The sequence below is a fragment of the Camellia sinensis genome, chromosome 14 (genome assembly GCF_055761805.1).
Source record: "Camellia sinensis isolate YWXY chromosome 14, ASM5576180v1, whole genome shotgun sequence".
NCBI lineage: Eukaryota > Viridiplantae > Streptophyta > Magnoliopsida > Ericales > Theaceae > Camellia > Camellia sinensis.
Window position 1 is genome coordinate 31407621 of NC_138974.1, and position 17800 is coordinate 31425420.

Sequence of the window (17800 nt, forward strand, 5' to 3'; positions counted from 1 at the left end):
TAATCCAGCTCATGGAGCTCAAATTAAGTTGTGATCACCCAAACTTCGAAGTTGGTGACAGAATTGGCTTCCGCTTCGTCTAACGTAAGCGCAAGCCAGGGGGCAAATGAAGTGGGTGAAAATTAATCAAGTCTTGGTGCTAGGCCCAATGCAATACTCACTCCAAGGTAGAGCTAGGTCGGACCTCGGCCCTATGGCCAACACTTGCTCCGAAGTAAGGCAATCATAGGAGTTCGGCCCAATGTACGAGCGTCACTCCAAAGTGGGCCGAGCAACATGGTGGACCTTCTGGATGGACAGAACCACTCCGAAGTGGGTTGAGCAACATGTTGGACCTGCTGGTTGGACAACCGTTGTAGAGCAGACCAACTTAGAGAAGGCCAATTCACTGAAGATCTTTCTTGGGTCTACTAGAGACAAACAACTCTGCTCCTCTCCCTCTGTATGAACATAACGTGGAGACATGGAGGTGCAGAGGGACAAGGAGCATGTATGACAGACCTGCGTCTGAATGGCAGGCAGAGTGGTCGTCCTCTTCCAATGAGAGATGTCCGCTAATGAGACAAACAAAACAGACCTGCACCCGAGTGTCAGGCGGAGTGGTCGTCCTCCTCCAATAGGAGACGACCACGAATAAGACACGTTGGACAGATGGCGGAGAGAGAAGGACTTGAACGACAAACAACCTTCTCCTATAAAAGGTGAACACTATTCACTCTCAAGGGATCCGAAATCCACACACACTTAACACATACACTCTTTGTATCCTCTCCTCTCTTTTTCCTCTCCCTGAGTCCCTAACTTTACCATCGGAGGGGTTTCCGACCAAACCCCGGTCGGGCAGCCTCACCGTTTGTTATCCTGTGCAGATCTTCAATTTCCAAAGTCTACTGTTCATCCACGAAGTTCAACCCTTATTCATAGTGCGGAAATCACCCCCGCACGGCCGCTTATTAATATTCATACTTCCCCGCCAGTAAAACCCTAAACCCGAGTTTCCAACAGTCAATAAACATTGTCAAGATCCAAACGCTGCTGGTTCAGTTCACAATTCACTCAGTCTCAGGTATGCAATTCAGCACTCATACCATGTCTTATTACTTGAACTGTTTCGGACGATCCACTTCACAATCTAGGTTTAGGGTTTTGTCTCAGTTCATATCTTCAGTTTCGAGCCTCAAAGTAGCTTGGCGTAAAGACATCAAGCTAGACCAAGCCATTGAAAACGATAAACAATGGAGACTCTGTGCAAGAGTCGTCAAAGAGGTACTAAACGAGCAAGGTCAAGTTATCCCACTTCGTTACTTAGAGAAACGTCGTCCAAGACTGCGTCTTCCGATCACAATCAAGACCTTTCTTGCCCGAAACCCCGGTCTCTTCGATACCTATCTCGATCGAATCAGACCCAAATCAGAGCCTGTCCCTTTTATTCGTGCTAGCGATAGGCTGCAGCGATTTTTAGAAGAAGAAAAGAGAATTAGGACTGAAAACGAGCCATTAATTGTTGCGAAATTGTGTAAATTGTTAATGATGTCGAAGAATAACGTGGTTAGTGCAGAAAAATTGGTACATGTCAAGAGGGAATTTGGGTTTCCCAATGATTTTATGGTCAGTTTGGTGCCAAAATACCCTGAATATTTTAGGCTAGTTGAGCATCCAGGAGAGGAAAAATCATTTCTTGAACTGGTTTCATGGGATTCCAAGTTTGCGAAGTCAGCAATAGAGCAAAGGGCAGATGAGGAGTCGAGGTTGACGGGGATAAGGATTAGGCCATCTTTTTATGTTAAGCTTCCCCCCGGGTTCTTTCTTAGGAAGGAAATGAGGGAATGGGTTAGGGATTGGATGGAACTTCCATACATTTCGCCCTATGACAATGCATCCCAATTGGACCCATCATCGCGAGAAATGGAGAAGAGGACTGTTGGGGTTTTTCATGAGTTGCTTTCGCTTTCTCTTTTCAAGAGGATCCCAGTGCCGATTTTGGGAAAGTTTAATGAAGAGTATAGGTTTTCAAATGCATTCTCAAGCGTGTTCACAAGGCATTCGGGGATATTTTACATGTCTTTGAAAGGTGGGATAAAGACTGCAGTGCTGAGGGAGGCGTACAAGGATGATGAATTGATTGACCGGGATCCGATTCTTGAAATAACAGACAAATTTGTTGAGTTGTTGGATGAGGGACGCAGGGAGAGAGTTGAGCAGCTGAGGTTGCAGAGGGAAGCAGTTCATAAAGATATAGAAATGATGGCAATGGGAAATAGTGAACGACACTAGTCCGAATGCGGGGAACAATTGCAAAAGTTTGAAGATTTAGATGGTTGATGAAAGCAGCTGGATCTTATATATTGGTGAAACTGCTATCAAGGGTGGTTGCCTTTTGTTGTTTGGAAGACATTTTTGTGCGATAGCTTCATCATTTGGGAATGGAGCAATCAAGGTTTCCGTGTTACGTGTTGGAAGCCTCCAAGTAATTTTGTGTATGGATAAATTTGTGCTTGATACATACAAATGACTTAATATATTTTGGCGTGCACAACAAGAGGCTTTGCCCATCATAGCTGTTAACAATTGCAGGTATATGTTCTGCCAATATTCCCCATACAACAATTTTCCTTTCATATCCTCCTACAACAATTTCATCATGTGCCCCATTGTCAATTTCACTTCAATAAAATCCGATGTTGGGATTTTCCATGATCTTGTAATGTTGTAGATATCTGCCTAGAGAAAAATTGAGACCATAAAGGAATGTCAGGAAGAAAGAATCAATAATTATGGCATTTGGCAATGCAAAACTATGAAGTACATAGCCAATACATGAAAAGACGATGGTGAGAAACAACTCAATATGGTCTTTCCTTCTATTCATGTTTGAAAATAGTTCAATGCAAATGCAAAGTTTTGATGAATGAGAATCTACTCTGGCTTGATATGAGACAAAACTGAAGTTATTGCCCACTGCGAAAAGCCTGTCGATGATTTTGCTTTGTTGCTCTGCCACAGCAATGAATGAATTTATTTACTGATTATCAGTAAATTCTCATGGAGGTGAATCCTTTTCATAGCCAAAACTTTTTTCAAGGTTATTCCATTGTTTGGTTCTGTTTTAGGTCTACATTATTCATGATTTTTAATATCTCCATGTGAATCCTTTTCATTGCCGAAGCTTTTTTCAAGGCTGTTCCATTGTTTGGTTCTGTTTTAGGTCTACATTATTCTTGATTTTTAATACCATGGTGTATTTTCTATTGGAGTACGGATATATATGTACGTTGTGTATGTTTTTAAACTTTCATGGCCTCAATGTTAAATGTATGGTAGGAAGATTAGAAAAAGGGGCAATGGAGCTATTGTATTTATATTTGTGTTACTATTTTAATTCTTTGTGAATTCTGCTTGTTGGTTGAAGGTAGTGGCCATATCATAGTAGCCTTGAGGAAGCAAGCGAAGTAACGGTTTACAAAAATTTTCATGTTTAAACTAAAAGTTGCTTCAAATTTTAATTTCAATTAGTTCCCAAATGTTATTTGATTAGTATACATTTGGTTTAGTATACATTTGAAAATATATGCAAAAATCATGCAATATATATTTCTTTTGTTGTTTCAATGGAGAAACAAAAATGTATAATGCACATTGTGGTTCCTTTTAAATCTATGGCATGTTTTTCATCATTGATTACCATTTACAAATGCTTGCTGTGGTGACCATTTGGATACTAAACTCATCTGCATCAACACTCTGCATCATCACTCAGCAACATGTAGATATAACCCTGCCTTCCAAGTTATTTTTGAAAGCCCCATTTACTTCCTTTAGCCTACATCTCTATGCTGAACTTCTTATGTTCTGACAGGAAACTAAGTTCAAGCAGCCACGTTCCTTCTAAGCTTTTTCAGTATGCTGTACTAGTGAACAGGAGAGATTTTCAGATTATTAGCAAACTGAATCTCTCCAATCTCCGTAGTTGTAAGATTTGCTTCTATATTATATCATCTACAATGTGCTTACATGACTAATTATCTATGCATTGATGATGAAATCATTGATGTCATCCTTTTCTTTTTCTTCTTACCAAAAAACAAAATCAAGGCACATCAATCAATACAAATACGTATTTATTTGCGCAAGCAAAGCTTTGACCTCATTGCTGGTAGGACACCATTTGATGAACTCTGATTTAATGGTCATTAACTGAGAGTTTTGTGTATCAACTGTGTGCAAGTTCCTAAAACCCAACTTTTATTGTCATGAAGTGTCTGCATTAGCTTATCACCATAAATATGTTTTATGGGTTACATGGCTTATCTATATATTTGTGATATTAATAAATTTTTGAATTGTTATGGTGGCTCAATTTGTAGACAAATAAGCTTTATGTATTTGTAGAGCTGAAGAAAATTGAATTTGGGAAGATGGTCGTTTCAATAGAGTGGTGGTGACTGTGATACTGCCTTGATGGCTTCAGATTCTGGTAAATATGTGGAATAGACCTTGTTTCTATTGATTTGCTTGGTTAATCCATTTGCCAATATTTTTATGTGCAAATTTCATTCTTGTTAGGTCTTTTATTGCAAATTTTGTTCTAAATTGTGATGTCGTTCATGCTTGTAATTCAGAATATGCTTTGTGAACATATCAGGTTGTATAGTCAAACCCGTCCTCCATTTTAAAAAAAGAAGAAGAAATCTTTGATCCTATGAACGAAAGTAGTAATATTGTCTTTTCTCCTTTCTATATATGAAGACTGTAACTGCTGCATCAGGCCTTTAGACCAACCTCCAAAGTGGTTACATGTGCTTTGTATTTCAATTAAATGTTTACAATTCATTTGGTTTTTAAAAGTTTCACTTACTTTAGGAAAAATATGGAATCTCCTCTGACAATGCTCATATTTTTCATGTTAGTAAAATATTTCTCTTTGTTAGTAAAAAAAATATTTTTCATTTTAACTTTCTTCTTTAAAAATGGGTAACAGCGACAGTGGTGGAGTGCCTATGGTAGTGTGAGGCAGTGGGCAGTGTCAAAACCAGAGCTGGGTCTGTAAAGAGAAAGAGAGTTGAAGAGAGAAAAGTAGAGAGAAGAGTCAGAATGAGAGGAAGAAAAAGGGGAGAGAGAAGCGTAATGGGTGCCATGTGTCCTATGCATTTTTTCGCTCTGTTAGACACCTAGACAGAAATGGACAGAGTGTTGACATAGATATAGTTTATAAAGTGCAGGGTTTTAGTTGAAAAAAATTAAAAATTCAAGGTTTAATTTGTGATTAGACAAAACCATGGGTTATTTGTGTAATTTCCCCATAAAATATTTATTTTGTGCTTTGTTTGGTTCTTGGATTTGTAAAAGGAAAGAAGAAGAATGTGGAGAAGATAGGAAAATTAAAATGAATTGAGCGATCTAAACATTTTCTTTCTTGATTACTTATTTAAAAGAAAAAAAGAAAAGAAAAGAAAGGGCAAGTAATTTCATTCTCCTTTTCTTTTCCTTTCCGAAATCCAAACATAGTGGTGTATAATTTCTAACAAATATGATATGCTAGTGACATTCTTAAAATTAGAAGTTTGCTTGATGAGGCGTTTGTTTTAAAGTTAGAGAACCGAATCTATGACATCAGTTATGAATACATTTTTGGTATAGTTTTTCTATTTGTATATAGTATTACTATTACGCTTCATATTTATATTTCTCAGTTGTCATGGGGTATTGGGGCTGGCCGATGGCACATAATCATTTAACAAACTACATATTCATTTACCTTTCTAACCATTCTATATTTATTTTATTTTTTATTATGTGAGCTGCAGCAAATTTGGCATTTCAGCTCCTTTTTTTGGGGGCATATAATTCTCGAGCACAAAAACACTCCTCACACAAAATGAATGAGGCTCTCTAAACTATTTAGAACCCGATTTCTCTTTTACATCAACAACCATACCAATGCACTTTCTTTGCTATTTTCTTTTAGTTAATGAACCCACTAGAAAACCTAAATTAAGGAAATGAGAAGTACATGATTTACTTTAGTATAAATAGAATCTAGGAGTACTTCATAACTACACTCCTTTGCTGCATATTAGCAAAAGGAAGTTATGATCATGGATCCAACCAAGATTCTAAAATTAACATTCTTCTTGGTGTTCCTGGTACTTAATCTGAAGACGAAGTGCCAGTCATATATGTTTCCACCTTATGCTTCTCCACTCTGTGCTTCACAGTTTGCACTGGTGAACCATGCTTGTGCAATGCTGCCATATATGCCACTACCCCCTCCCTCACCTCCTTCCCCACCGCCTTCACCACCGCCCTCACCTCCTTTACCTCCCTCACCACCTTCACCTCCCTCACCTCCGTTGCCGCCTTCACCTCCCTCACCACCTTCACCTCCGTTGCCGCCTTGTCCACCTTTACCTCCCTCACCGCCTTCACCACCTTCACCACCTTCACCTCCCTTGCCACCTTCACCTTGCCCACCTGATGATGATGATCGAGTCCATGGAAACAAACATAGGCATAGGCATGCACACGGGCATGGGCACGGGCATAGATACCAAGAATCACCCGTAGAACAGGAATGCTGTCAGTTGCTGAAGGAGGTGGACACCGAGTGTGTCTGTGGTATTCTGGTTCGCTTGCCTCCTTTCCTTTCCAAGCCGTTACACAATTACACTGTTACAGTTGACAAATCATGCAGTGTCACTTTCCAGTGTGCAGGACGATTGAGTGTTTAAATGTTACATTTTCTCTCTGGTAATTAAAGAAAAAGTTTGATTAACTACATCTAGCTTTGTAAGTTTGAATTATGTAATATTTCGATCAGTTAGTATGACTGTTTGGAGTATATGGAAGCTGTGTCGCTGGGAACATATGATACTACCTATCTTAATATCAATCAATGGACTAAATATTTGTATAGAAAATAACTTGATGTCTATTTAGTTTGTTTACAATACAATTACAGAAGGTGGATTGGCAACTTGATGGGTGAGAAAATAATTTTTAACGTTCTTTTCATTAGTGCCAAATTTGAAATTTTATTTTTTATTTTTTTATAGTGTATGGCTCTTTTTATTGCATGCTTGGTATTGAGAACTTTAAACCTTTGTCCACTGGTCATGTGATATCAATGTGACAAATTCCCTATGTTCTGCGGCTGCAAGACTCATGCCCATTAAACCTGTGTTACCTGCGTTATGGCTTAGCCATCTTGAGATGGTACCTATGGATTCTCTTGTTTATGGACCTCTCTAGACCTCTAATATATGAATCCCAAACAGGTAGGGCTCATACCATCATGCCCCTGGTCGCCCTGTCCTTCCCAGTTTGGATTACATCTGTTCGTATGTTATGATCTAACAATTGTCCCACGTTGCTAAAGTCAGAGTTTAACCATGTAAATATACGCTCACACGTTTTTTGTAACAATCCCACATTGGTTAACAAAGGTCTTAGCCATGTGGACACAAGTCTCCTGGGCATCCTATCCTTGCAAGCCGGTTTTTATTGTGTTATTGCCCCACTGAAAAAAACCTGTATATGATATTGCTTTATAGCATTGCCACAACAATGAATGAAATTATTTACCAGGTTATCAGTAAATTCCCTAACATCATAAAAGCCACTGCAGATATATCTTCAGGAAGGTTCTAAATTGGTTAATAATCATGGAGGTGAATGCTTTTCATTGCCCAGACTTTTTTCAAGGTCTGCATTATTGTTCATTGCCCAGATATATCTTTAGGTCTGCATTATTGTTCATTTTTAATAATTAATAGTACCATGGTGTATTTTCTATTGGAATACAGATATTTATGTTTTAAATTTTCATGACATCAATTTTAAATGTAAAGTAGGAACATAAAAAATAGGAACACAAAAAAGAAAAAGGACATTGGAGCTACTGCATTTAGATTGCTATTATTATTTTAATTCTTTATGAATTATGCTTGTAGGATGAAGGTAGTGGGCACATCATGGTAGCCTTGAGGAAGCAAGCAAAGTAACGGTATATAAAATCTTCCTATTTAAACTAAAAGTTGTTTCTAGTTTGAATTTTAATTAGTTCCCAAGTGTCATTTAATTAGTGTACCTTTGAAAATATATGCAAAAATCACGCATTATATATTTAACATTTTTGTTGTTTGAATTGAGAAACAGAAATGTATAATGCACATTGTGGTACCCTTTTAGATCTATGGCATGTTTTTCATCTTTGATAGTTATTTACAATTACTTTCTTCAGTGACCATCTTTCCTGTAGTTAATTCTGATGCCAGAATCCAGTTCTCTGACTGGTTTTAATTTAATTTCTTGCTTATTGACCATTAGGATACTAAAAGCATCTGCATCAGTGCATATTGGTGAGATGTCGATATAACCCTGTCTTCCAAGTTATTTTGATAACTAATTGCATTGTAAAAATCAATGATTTTATCTGGAGATTACTTGTAGTTTCAAAAATACACATGAAAGCCCCATTTACTTCTTTTAGCCTACATCTTTATGCTGAATTTCTTATGTTCTGGCAGGTAACCAAGTTCCTTCTAAAATTTTTCAGTATGCTTTACTAGTGTGTGTCACTTCAGCTTATCACCATAAATATGTTTTTGTAGGGTTACATGTCTTATCTGTATATTTGTGATATCTACAAAATTTTGAATTGTTTTGATGGTTTAATTTGTGGACAAGGAAGCTTTATGTATTTGGAGAGCTGTCTTTGGGAAGATAATCATTTCAAAGGATTGGTGGTGATTGTGATACTGCTTTGATGGCTTCAGATTCTGGTAAATATGTTGAATACACTTTGGTTCTTTTGATTTGCTTGGTTCATCCATTTGCCAATCTTTTTTTGTGCAAATTTCATTCTTGTTAGGTCTTTTGTTGAATAATTTGCAAATCTTGATCTAAATTGTGCATCAAGATGCTCATGCTTGCAATTCGGAGTATGCTATGTGAACATATCTGTTTGTATAGTCGAACCCCTTCACCCTTTAAAAAAGAAGAAGAAGAAATCCTCAATCCTATGAATGAAAGTAGTAAGACTGTCCTTTCTCCTTTCTGTATATGAAGACTGTAACTGCCGCATCAGGCCTTTAGACAAACCTTCGATGTGGATACATGTGCATAGTGTTTCAATTGAATATTTACAATTCATTTGGTTTTTCAAAGTTTCACTTGGGGAAAAAATGGAATCTCCTTTGACGTCCTTTTTTTTTTTCTCCCCCTTGACGGTGCTCATATATTTCATATTAGTGAAAATATTTTTGTTCGCTAATAACAAAAAAAGTTCATGCGATAATTCCATTATTGTTATTGATGACTTTATTAAAATGTAGTTTTGATAATGTTGATTTTTTTTAAATTTAAAATACTGAGTTGTTTGTATTTAAAATATTGCTATTGCTGACCATTTATATTATGGGAAATTCTAAAAAAAATAATTATTCTGTGCTTTGTTTGGTTCTTGTATTTGTGAAAGGAAAGAAAAAGGACAGGGAGAAAGATAGGAAAATAAAATGAAGGGAGAGAAGCTAAGCCTTTATTTTATTATTATAAATAAATAAAAAGCAAGTACAAGTATTTTATTCTCTTTTTATTTTCCTTTCCCCCTCAACAACTCTGAGATCCAAACATAGTTTACGCGTAATTCCTAATGAGAATGATGTAACAGTGACATTTAGAAGCTCGCTTTTGTTTTAAAGTTATATAAAATCCTAATCTACCGCATCATTTATGGATAAAATTTGTGTGTAGTTTTTCTATTTGAATTGCATACACTTTATAGATTGATTTCTCAGTTGTTATGGGGCATTGGGGCTGATGGCACATAATCATTTTATGAAACTGCATATTACATTTGCCCTTCTATTTAATTCTTGGGCACAAAAGCAGCACCTCAACACAAAATGAATGAAGCTAAACTATTCAGAACCTAAACTTCTCCTTTTTGTCAACAACCATACCAATGCACTTTCTTTGCTGTTCTCTTTTATCTAATCAACCCACCAGAAAACCTAAATTAAGGAAATGAGAAGTACATGATTTGCTTTAGTATAGATAGAATCGAGGATTACTTCATAACTACATTCCTTCGCTGCCCATTAGCAAAAGGAGTTATGAGCATGGATGCAACCAAGATTCTTAAATTAACATTCTTATTGGTGTTCCTGGCACTTATCCTCAAGACAAAGTGCGATATGCCTTTGCCTCCTCCACTTTGCATCACACAGTTTGCATTGGTGAACCGTGCTTGTGCAATGCTGCCGCACATGTCCTTGCCCCCTCCTTCACCACCGTCTTCACCTCCCTTGCCTGATGATGATGGCCGAAACCATGGAAACAGGCATAGACATGGACCCGAGCGCGAACACAGACAGGAACACGGGCACGACCACGGACACAGGCACAAACGTGGACACAGACACAGACACGCGCACATGCACGAATACAGATATCAAGAATCACCCGTACAACAGGATTGCTGTCATTGGGTGAAGGAGGTGGATGCTGAGTGTGTCTGTGGTGTTCTGGATCAGTTGCCCCCTTCCCTTGCCAAGCCAGTGCACAATTACACTGTTATAGTTACCGAATCATGCAGTGTCACTTACGAGTGTGGAGGGCGATTGTGGGTTTAAAAGTTACATTTTCTCTCTGGTAATTAAAGAAAAAGTTTAATCGGCTACATCTAGTTTTGTAATTTTGAATCATGCTTATCTTCTTTCTGTACCGAACTTCAATATATTGAATTATAGGGAACATACTATTCTATCTTAAATTCTGATCAACGAACTAAATATTTGTATAGAAGATGGGTTGATGATGTCTATTTATTTTGTTTATAATAGATCTACAGAAAAATGAAAGTGAGGAGAAGACAAGATTTTGCTCAAGTCTTGGCAAGGCCAAGAAACCGAACGTGGATTAGTAACTTGATGGGTGATAAAAAAATAAAAAATAAATAAAAAATTAAAATTCTTTTCATAAGTCCCAAATTTGAATGTTTATATATTTTATTGTTCTTTTTATTGTATGTTGTATTGAGAACTTTTAAAAACCCTTGTCCATTTGGTCATGTGATATCTTAGTGACATTCTTGGTGTCCTGTGGCTGCAAGATTCATGCCCATTAAACCTGTGCTATCGATGTTAAGGCTTAGCCATCTTGAGACCGTGATTACTTGTCTAGGCCTTTCCTATATGACTCTAGGCCTCATATCATTATGCCCTTGGTTACCCCTTCCTTCCCTTGTTTGGATTATATCTGTTTTTTTTAACATCTGTTAAAATGTTATGATCCAACAATTCTCCCACATTGCTTAAGTCATAGTTTAGTCATTAGAATATAAGCGTTGTGAGCACCTTGTCTGCTACGATCTTGCATTGGTTAACATAAGATAAACATTTTCGACACCTTCTCCTTCCAATCCAAGCCAAATGAGTTCATGGAGTGAGTCATTGTGGGGTGCCCTAAGGAGGGTTGCTACCTGTAGACATAATTCGTGAAGCCACCTAGTTAGAAATGACGGGCCACTGGGGACCCCCGCGGGGGCTCTGCAAAGTCACCTAGCTAGAAATGATGGGACACCGAGAGCGGCTACCAGTAAGAGACATGATCCTTGGTGTAAAAGTCACCTAACTGGAAATGATGGGTCACCACCTGGGAAAGATTAACAAAACTTTGGCCACCAAGAAAGAGGAAAAGGTTATCAATTTGGGGAATGATATATATCACATCTGGTGGATCTAAATCTAAATTCATGTACGGTTAGAGTATTGTCCAATGTTATGGTCATTTTACACAACACTACAATAGGTTTGATTAGAATTTTTATGGATTGATTTTCAAAAGCCAAAGATAGCGATTTGATTGATATGAGTTTATTCCAAACTTATCTTTGTTTTGCCGAAAAAAATAATTGACTAATTTGTTGCTTTCACTCAGCCACGTCAAGTCATTGTTCATCCCATATTTCCAAACCTTTGTTTTTTCTTTCTTTCTTTCTTTCCTTAGCAGTACCACGATAGGATTTTTTCCCATGCGGTGTGTTTGATTGGGGGAGTAGGAAGAGACTTAGGTCTCGTTTGGGAACAGGCTAATTTAGTAACTTTTTGGCTATTTGGCTAAAAAGATAAGTAAAAAAAATTTGTATGTTTGGGATGACTTTTTGGCTAATTACGAAAATATGTGCAAAAAGTAGAGAGAAAAGAGAATCTTTGACTTTTTGGTATGGGTTGTTGGCTTTTTGGCTAATTTAGTAACTTTTTGGCTAATTGGCTAAAATAGCCTCTTGCCAAACGAGGCCTAAATAGAAGGTTTTTATCTAGCGTTTATTTTTTTTTTTTTGTCCGCCGGACATGGAGTCTGGTCAGACTCTATATCCGTCATATAAGGGACTATTGTATCCTAGGGGAGTAGGATTATTTCCATGGGATAATTCACTGTTGGGATTAGGTTGTGAATTGACTATTTTGACCCTTTCTATTTAATTATGTATTATATTTAGTAAAATTTAATAAAATTTAAATGTCTCAATTTAAAAATAAAATAATTTTATTTAATTTTTTATTGATATTTTATTTATTTAATTTTTTAAAATAATTTTTTATAAATATTTTATTGATGTTTTATTTTAAAATTTTGTTTATATTTTATTTAATTTCATTATTTAAATTTTAATAGATGTTTTTATTTAATTTTATTATTTAATTATTATTTTTGAAAATAAATTTATTTAAAATTTTAATTAAAAAAATAACATATATTTTTTATTGATATTTTATTTATTTTATTTTTAAAAATAAATTTATTTAATTGTGTAGAAAGTAAAATAAAATAAATTTTTATTTAATCTAGCTAAAAATAATTAAAATATTAAAGATATGTTTAATATTGCTATTACTTAGTAAACAATTAAAAAATGATAAAATAATCTTTTGCTCATTTATCCTATCCAGTCCAATCTCATGAAAAAACAAACACGGGATACACATCTAATCCAACCAAATAATCCGGGGGATTCACAGTCTCACGATTCTAATCCCTCTTTATCCAGTCCGTCTAATCAAATGCACCCATAAAGATAAGGTCTCCACCAAATGTTCACAGCACTATATTATTGGAAAATTGTTATTCTTATATAAACTTTATACAAAATATTCAATTAAAAGGATGTGGATGATGTGTTAGTAATTTTGTTTGAATAAATGTTACTTTGATGTATAATTTTTTTTATTTGACATGATAATTGTAGCACTTTTGTTCATTTATTGGTGAATTTTCAAGTGTACTCCAAACAATTTAAAAATGAAATTAAAAAAGAAAAGAAATAAAACAGAAAAAATTAAAAAAAGATTTTGTTTGGACCAATTGAAACTTTAAAAATAAAATTAAAAATGAATAAAACAGAAATAGTCATATGGGTATAGTTTTGAGCACCAAGTGTGTTTGATTTGAACTTTTATCATGACAAAAATGACAATGACAATGGCAACTAAGTGAAAGTAACCCACAAATTTAGCATTGTTTGGTTTGCTTTTTGAAATATCTCTCTAATTTTTGTAAAAATTAGTTTGACAAAAAAAAAATTCATAAAAAAATTATGGCTGTCAAACAAAAATCAAACAAAGCATTATCCGAACTCAGTTCTCACCTTTCTCTGTATTTCTAATTTCAGTGGGTATATATTTACAACTGTTTTTATTTCTCAAAAAGCATATATGGATTGGGGCGTTTTGACAAGCTGGTAAAAAATTCTAACTTTTAGTTTTTTGACTTTTTTGATCATATCATCTTTTTATTTTTTTACACCAAAAAAGTCAAAAAGTTACAATTTTTTTTTAAAAAAAATTAACATTTTACCATCTTTTCAAAATACCAATGAAATTGAATGGGGAGAATTATTTTTAAAATCTTATTACACGCATTACTATTAGATTATTTTAATGGTTTAAGTGGAGGGTACTATTAGGAAGTAAACCAGAGTAGGATAGAATCATCTCAAATTGTCTGGACATTTGCATTATTTTTTATGATTAAAAGTGCTTTGAAAGATATAGCGCTTTCAAAGGTTTTTGCGCCCAAAATTCAGGTATGTATTTTAACAATAATGCTACCTCTTCCAAAAAACATTCACAATTTATAATCTAGAAATAACATTCATTCTGATTGTGATCCTGCAAGTTTTGAAGCTAAGAAACATTTTTTGACAGCATTGTAATGTACTGAAATAAGGACAGAAATTTTTTGAGAATAAGAGACAAATTTAAATACAAGCCTCGAAATCACATATATATGGATCCTTTTTGCATTACTTAAGGAAAAAGAAAAAAAAAAAACTGAAGCCTCGTTGGGAAATATATTATTTTAGTAATTTTTTACGAAAAGATATGCAAGAAAGTAAAGAGAGTAATGTGACAATTGACTTTTTGACTAAAATATCTAAGTAGCTAGACACTTGCACCTGTCATGACCGCCGTCATTGTGGTGATTGGCGATGGCCTAAGGGCAGCTGCATTGTCAAGATTGTGAAGGAAGCGGCTCACAATTACAGAGCTAGGTCCCGTCACGAGGTGCTCCCATGCCTCGTCCGCCTCTTTGCCGTGCTTTCGGAAGGCGTCAGTAGCGTCGAGCCGGTGCAACTTCCACCCCTTCACATTTTGGAGGCGGTAAATTTTGTCGAGTTGCCGAGTCGCGAGCTTCCGAGTATTACCCTTGATCTCCCTTATCACTTCTTGAAGCATCCGAACACGAACTTGTTCATTTACAAAACCTTCCATTCTGAAGTATCGATCAAACTCCGGAACCCCGATAGCTCTCCTTATCCCATTTGAGTAATTTCCAGATAAGTCGAAAAAACTTCTCACCTCCTCCACCATTCCCATCTCAACCATCAAATCAACTCGATTGGACACGAACGAGTGGAGCACGGGAATCGAGACATCGACGCATAAAAAACAACATTCGTACCTCGATCGAAACTCGTGACTTCCGTCGTCCACTAGGGCTTCGATATAGGAATTCGAGCCTCCCACAATGATTGGAAGCTTCCGGCGACTCGATATCGATCTCACGGCGAACGAGGCCATGTCGCAGAAAGTCGAAGCCGAGAAATCCGCATTGGGATTTACTAATCCTAGGAGGTGGTGGGGCACTCCGCGCTGTTCTTCGGGGGTGATTTTGTTTGTCACTATGTTTAGTCCCTCGTAAGCTTGAATTTTGTCGGAATTCACTATCTCCGCCGGGAAACGGGTGGCAAGGTCGATCGAAAGCCGCGACTTCCCCGTGCCGGTGGCTCCCATCACCACCACCACCTTCTCTTTTTGAAGAGGCGGAGGGCGGAGGAGGTGGGTATTGAGGTGGCCGCCGCCGCCACCACCACTAGTTGGGATGTTGGTGTGTAGCAAAGGTCGTATTTGTTTGCTCATGACCGTAGACATTTTCATATTTTGTTTTTTTTCCAAAAAAAAAAATAAATTAAAAGGAGTAAATATGATAAAAATATAAAAAATTAAATTTAACTAGTCTAAGTAAGTGGATTGGATTGGGAAAAAAAGGAGAAACAGATTCAAGAGAATACCCAAGTCGTGAGGAGATAAGAGTGATGAAGTTGAGGTATTTATGGAGAAAGAAATTGAGAGTTTGTTTGGTTTGTATTTGAGAAATATGTTTTGAGATAAAAAGTATTAAAATTTGTTTGGTTTGGTTTTTTTTCAAAAGATGTTTTGAAAAATTATTTTGAGAGAGAGTTTTAGAAAAAGTGATTGATTTGATGTGTATGAGAGAGAGATTTGTTTGAAAAATTTGTAAACTAAACAAGTTTTGAAAATTTTTTTTGAGAAAATTTGTTTAATTTGATTACTTTTAAAAACTTATTTGTAGAAAAAAAATTTCAAAACATTTTAAGAAACACAAACCAAAGAAGGGCTGAGTTCTCTCTCTCTCTACGTGGAACTTATGTTGGTCAACTACAGGTTGAACCGATAGTGCTTACTTGATCCCCTTTTAAAAAGTTTGTATTTTGCTTTTCGATCATGCTACGTAGCTCGAATTTCATGGCTCGACATTTGGCTCGGTGTCGATTTTTTTTTTTTTTTTTTTTTCTTTTTTTCCTAGTTTTGCAGAACGACGAAGAAGAAGAAGAAGAAGAAGAAGGGAGAAGAAGAGAAGGAGGGAGGAGGAGGAGGAGGAGGAGGAGGAAGGAGGGAGGAGGGAGGAGAACTGGAGAGGAGGGGGCCATAAAAATCGGGAGGAGAAGGGAGGAGAACTGCGGCGGGGCTGCGCGGGGCGAGCTGCGGCGGGGCTGCGACGGCACGATCGGGCACGCGGATGGGCTGGGCAGACGACTGGGGCTGGGCAGGCGGGGCTGGGTAGAGGCAGACGATCGGCGAGCTGCGACGAGGACGGCGGAGGCAACGAGCCCTCACCTCTCTCTTTCTCCGTCTCTTCTTCTCTTCCCCTCTCTTCTCTTTCGAGCCAAAATTCGAGCCAATTTGTCGAGCTCTCAACCATTTTCCTTTGCTTTTTTTTGTAAGTTTTACCTTTTTATTTATTTTGAAGAGTTTTATATATTTTTTTAGTTGGAAAAAAAAAAACAGTTTCAAAACACTTTTTATTGAATTTAGGACTTGTTATTTCTACTATTTTTACATAATTTTTTTTAATAATTCAAGGTGTCAGTGTCAGCTTCCACGCACCTTGATTAATTTTTAATTAATTTTTAAGGGACCAATCTTGACTGGGATCAATCTCACTGTCCTCCAGTAGAGAGCTCATTTAAAATCAAAGCAAAACTCCGTATGAACTGACCCAACATAAAGATTGATAGCACCTAAGAGGTTTTGAACTTGAGACTTAAAGAAGGACAAACTCTTAAGTCCCAAGCTTACATCACTAGGCCAACTCTTGGGGGTTTATGTTTACATAAATCTTATATTAAACAATGTATCGGGACATTTATTTTAGCTTTCTCACAAGTTTTTCTTATTACTAAGACCTCGTTGGGGAACAGGTTCTTTAAATAACTTTTTAGCTTTCTGGCTAAAATGAGGTAAAAAAAAAAAACTAATATGTTTGAAATGACTTTTTAGTTTTTTATGAAAAAATGTGTAAAAAATAGAGAAAAAATAAATTCTTTGACTTTTTTATATAAGTTGTTGGTCTTTTGATTTTTTCATTTTTTTGACTTTTTAGCTTTTACGCTAACAAGTGATATGGGCAAACGAGACCTTAAATACAAAGATAGTAGACTTCATATTAATAAATACTTTTTGCCAAAAAAAATATATTAATAAATACACCTAGTGTACATATCTTTTTGGCTAATAATAAAAAAATTGGATAAGAAGATATATATATTTTTTCTTTTTTTAAATTTAGAATCATCTCTCAAATAAAAAATTATTTGTATAGAAATGACTTTGCTAACAAGTGTTTTTCATATACAAGAAAAATATTGTCACAAAAAATACTTGAGAAATTTTTCACCACTATCGGAACTCTTTTCAACATTTTCACTATCCTAATACTAAATAATTTAATAATGTCTTGGGTATTTGCTAAGATATTCCATAATTAACATTAGTTTGTCAGAATTCATTACGGTTCGAATATTTTTACTGTGCGAGGCTTTATTCGCTTTATATTTGTTTAGAGTTTATGTTCCTTATTACAGTAGTAATATGTTGTATTTGATTTTTTATTTTTATTTTCTTGTGCTGTTATTATGATTCATTTAACTTCTTTGTAATACGATACCAAAAAAAAAAAAAAAAACTAATAATAAATATGGAAGGGGTTCATGTTCTTT

The 17800-nt window shown here is 35.9% G+C and overlaps 2 protein-coding genes across 40 annotated transcripts; one reads left to right on the top strand and one right to left on the bottom strand.

Annotated features, from left to right (window-relative positions):
* Nucleotides 1-941: 941 nt before the first annotated feature.
* LOC114270164 (Ubiquitin carboxyl-terminal hydrolase family protein) lies at nt 942-11109 on the top strand. Of its 39 annotated transcripts, none has more exons than XM_028211606.2 (6): nt 958-2574; nt 2714-3048; nt 4390-4474; nt 7950-8002; nt 8690-8780; nt 10842-11109. In XM_028211606.2, exon 1 carries the CDS (start codon nt 1069-1071, stop codon nt 2272-2274), a length of 1206 nt encoding a protein of 401 aa, XP_028067407.2. In that variant the 5' UTR covers nt 958-1068; the 3' UTR covers nt 2275-2574; nt 2714-3048; nt 4390-4474; nt 7950-8002; nt 8690-8780; nt 10842-11109. The 39 variants fall into 39 exon arrangements, with proteins under 39 accessions (XP_028067392.2, XP_028067407.2, XP_082761678.1 ...); XM_082905552.1 differs by lacking the exon at nt 10842-11109 and adding an exon at nt 3857-3969 and having other exon boundaries at nt 8690-10803; XM_028211591.2 differs by having other exon boundaries at nt 942-3048.
* Nucleotides 11110-14256: 3147 nt separating this feature from the next.
* On the bottom strand, nt 14257-15578 carry IPT3 (isopentenyltransferase 3). Its single transcript, XM_028211638.2, has one exon. The coding sequence runs from the start codon at nt 15435-15437 to the stop codon at nt 14442-14444; it is 996 nt and encodes a 331-aa protein (XP_028067439.2). The 5' UTR covers nt 15438-15578; the 3' UTR covers nt 14257-14441.
* Nucleotides 15579-17800: the final 2222 nt, after the last annotated feature.

What these genes read in the sequence shown, in the direction of transcription:
- LOC114270164 (XM_028211591.2), top strand. Translation starts at nt 1,069, where the DNA reads ATGCAATTCAGCACTCATACCATGTCTTATTACTTGAACTGTTTCGGA.
- IPT3 (XM_028211638.2), bottom strand. Translation starts at nt 15,437, where the DNA reads ATGAAAATGTCTACGGTCATGAGCAAACAAATACGACCTTTGCTACAC.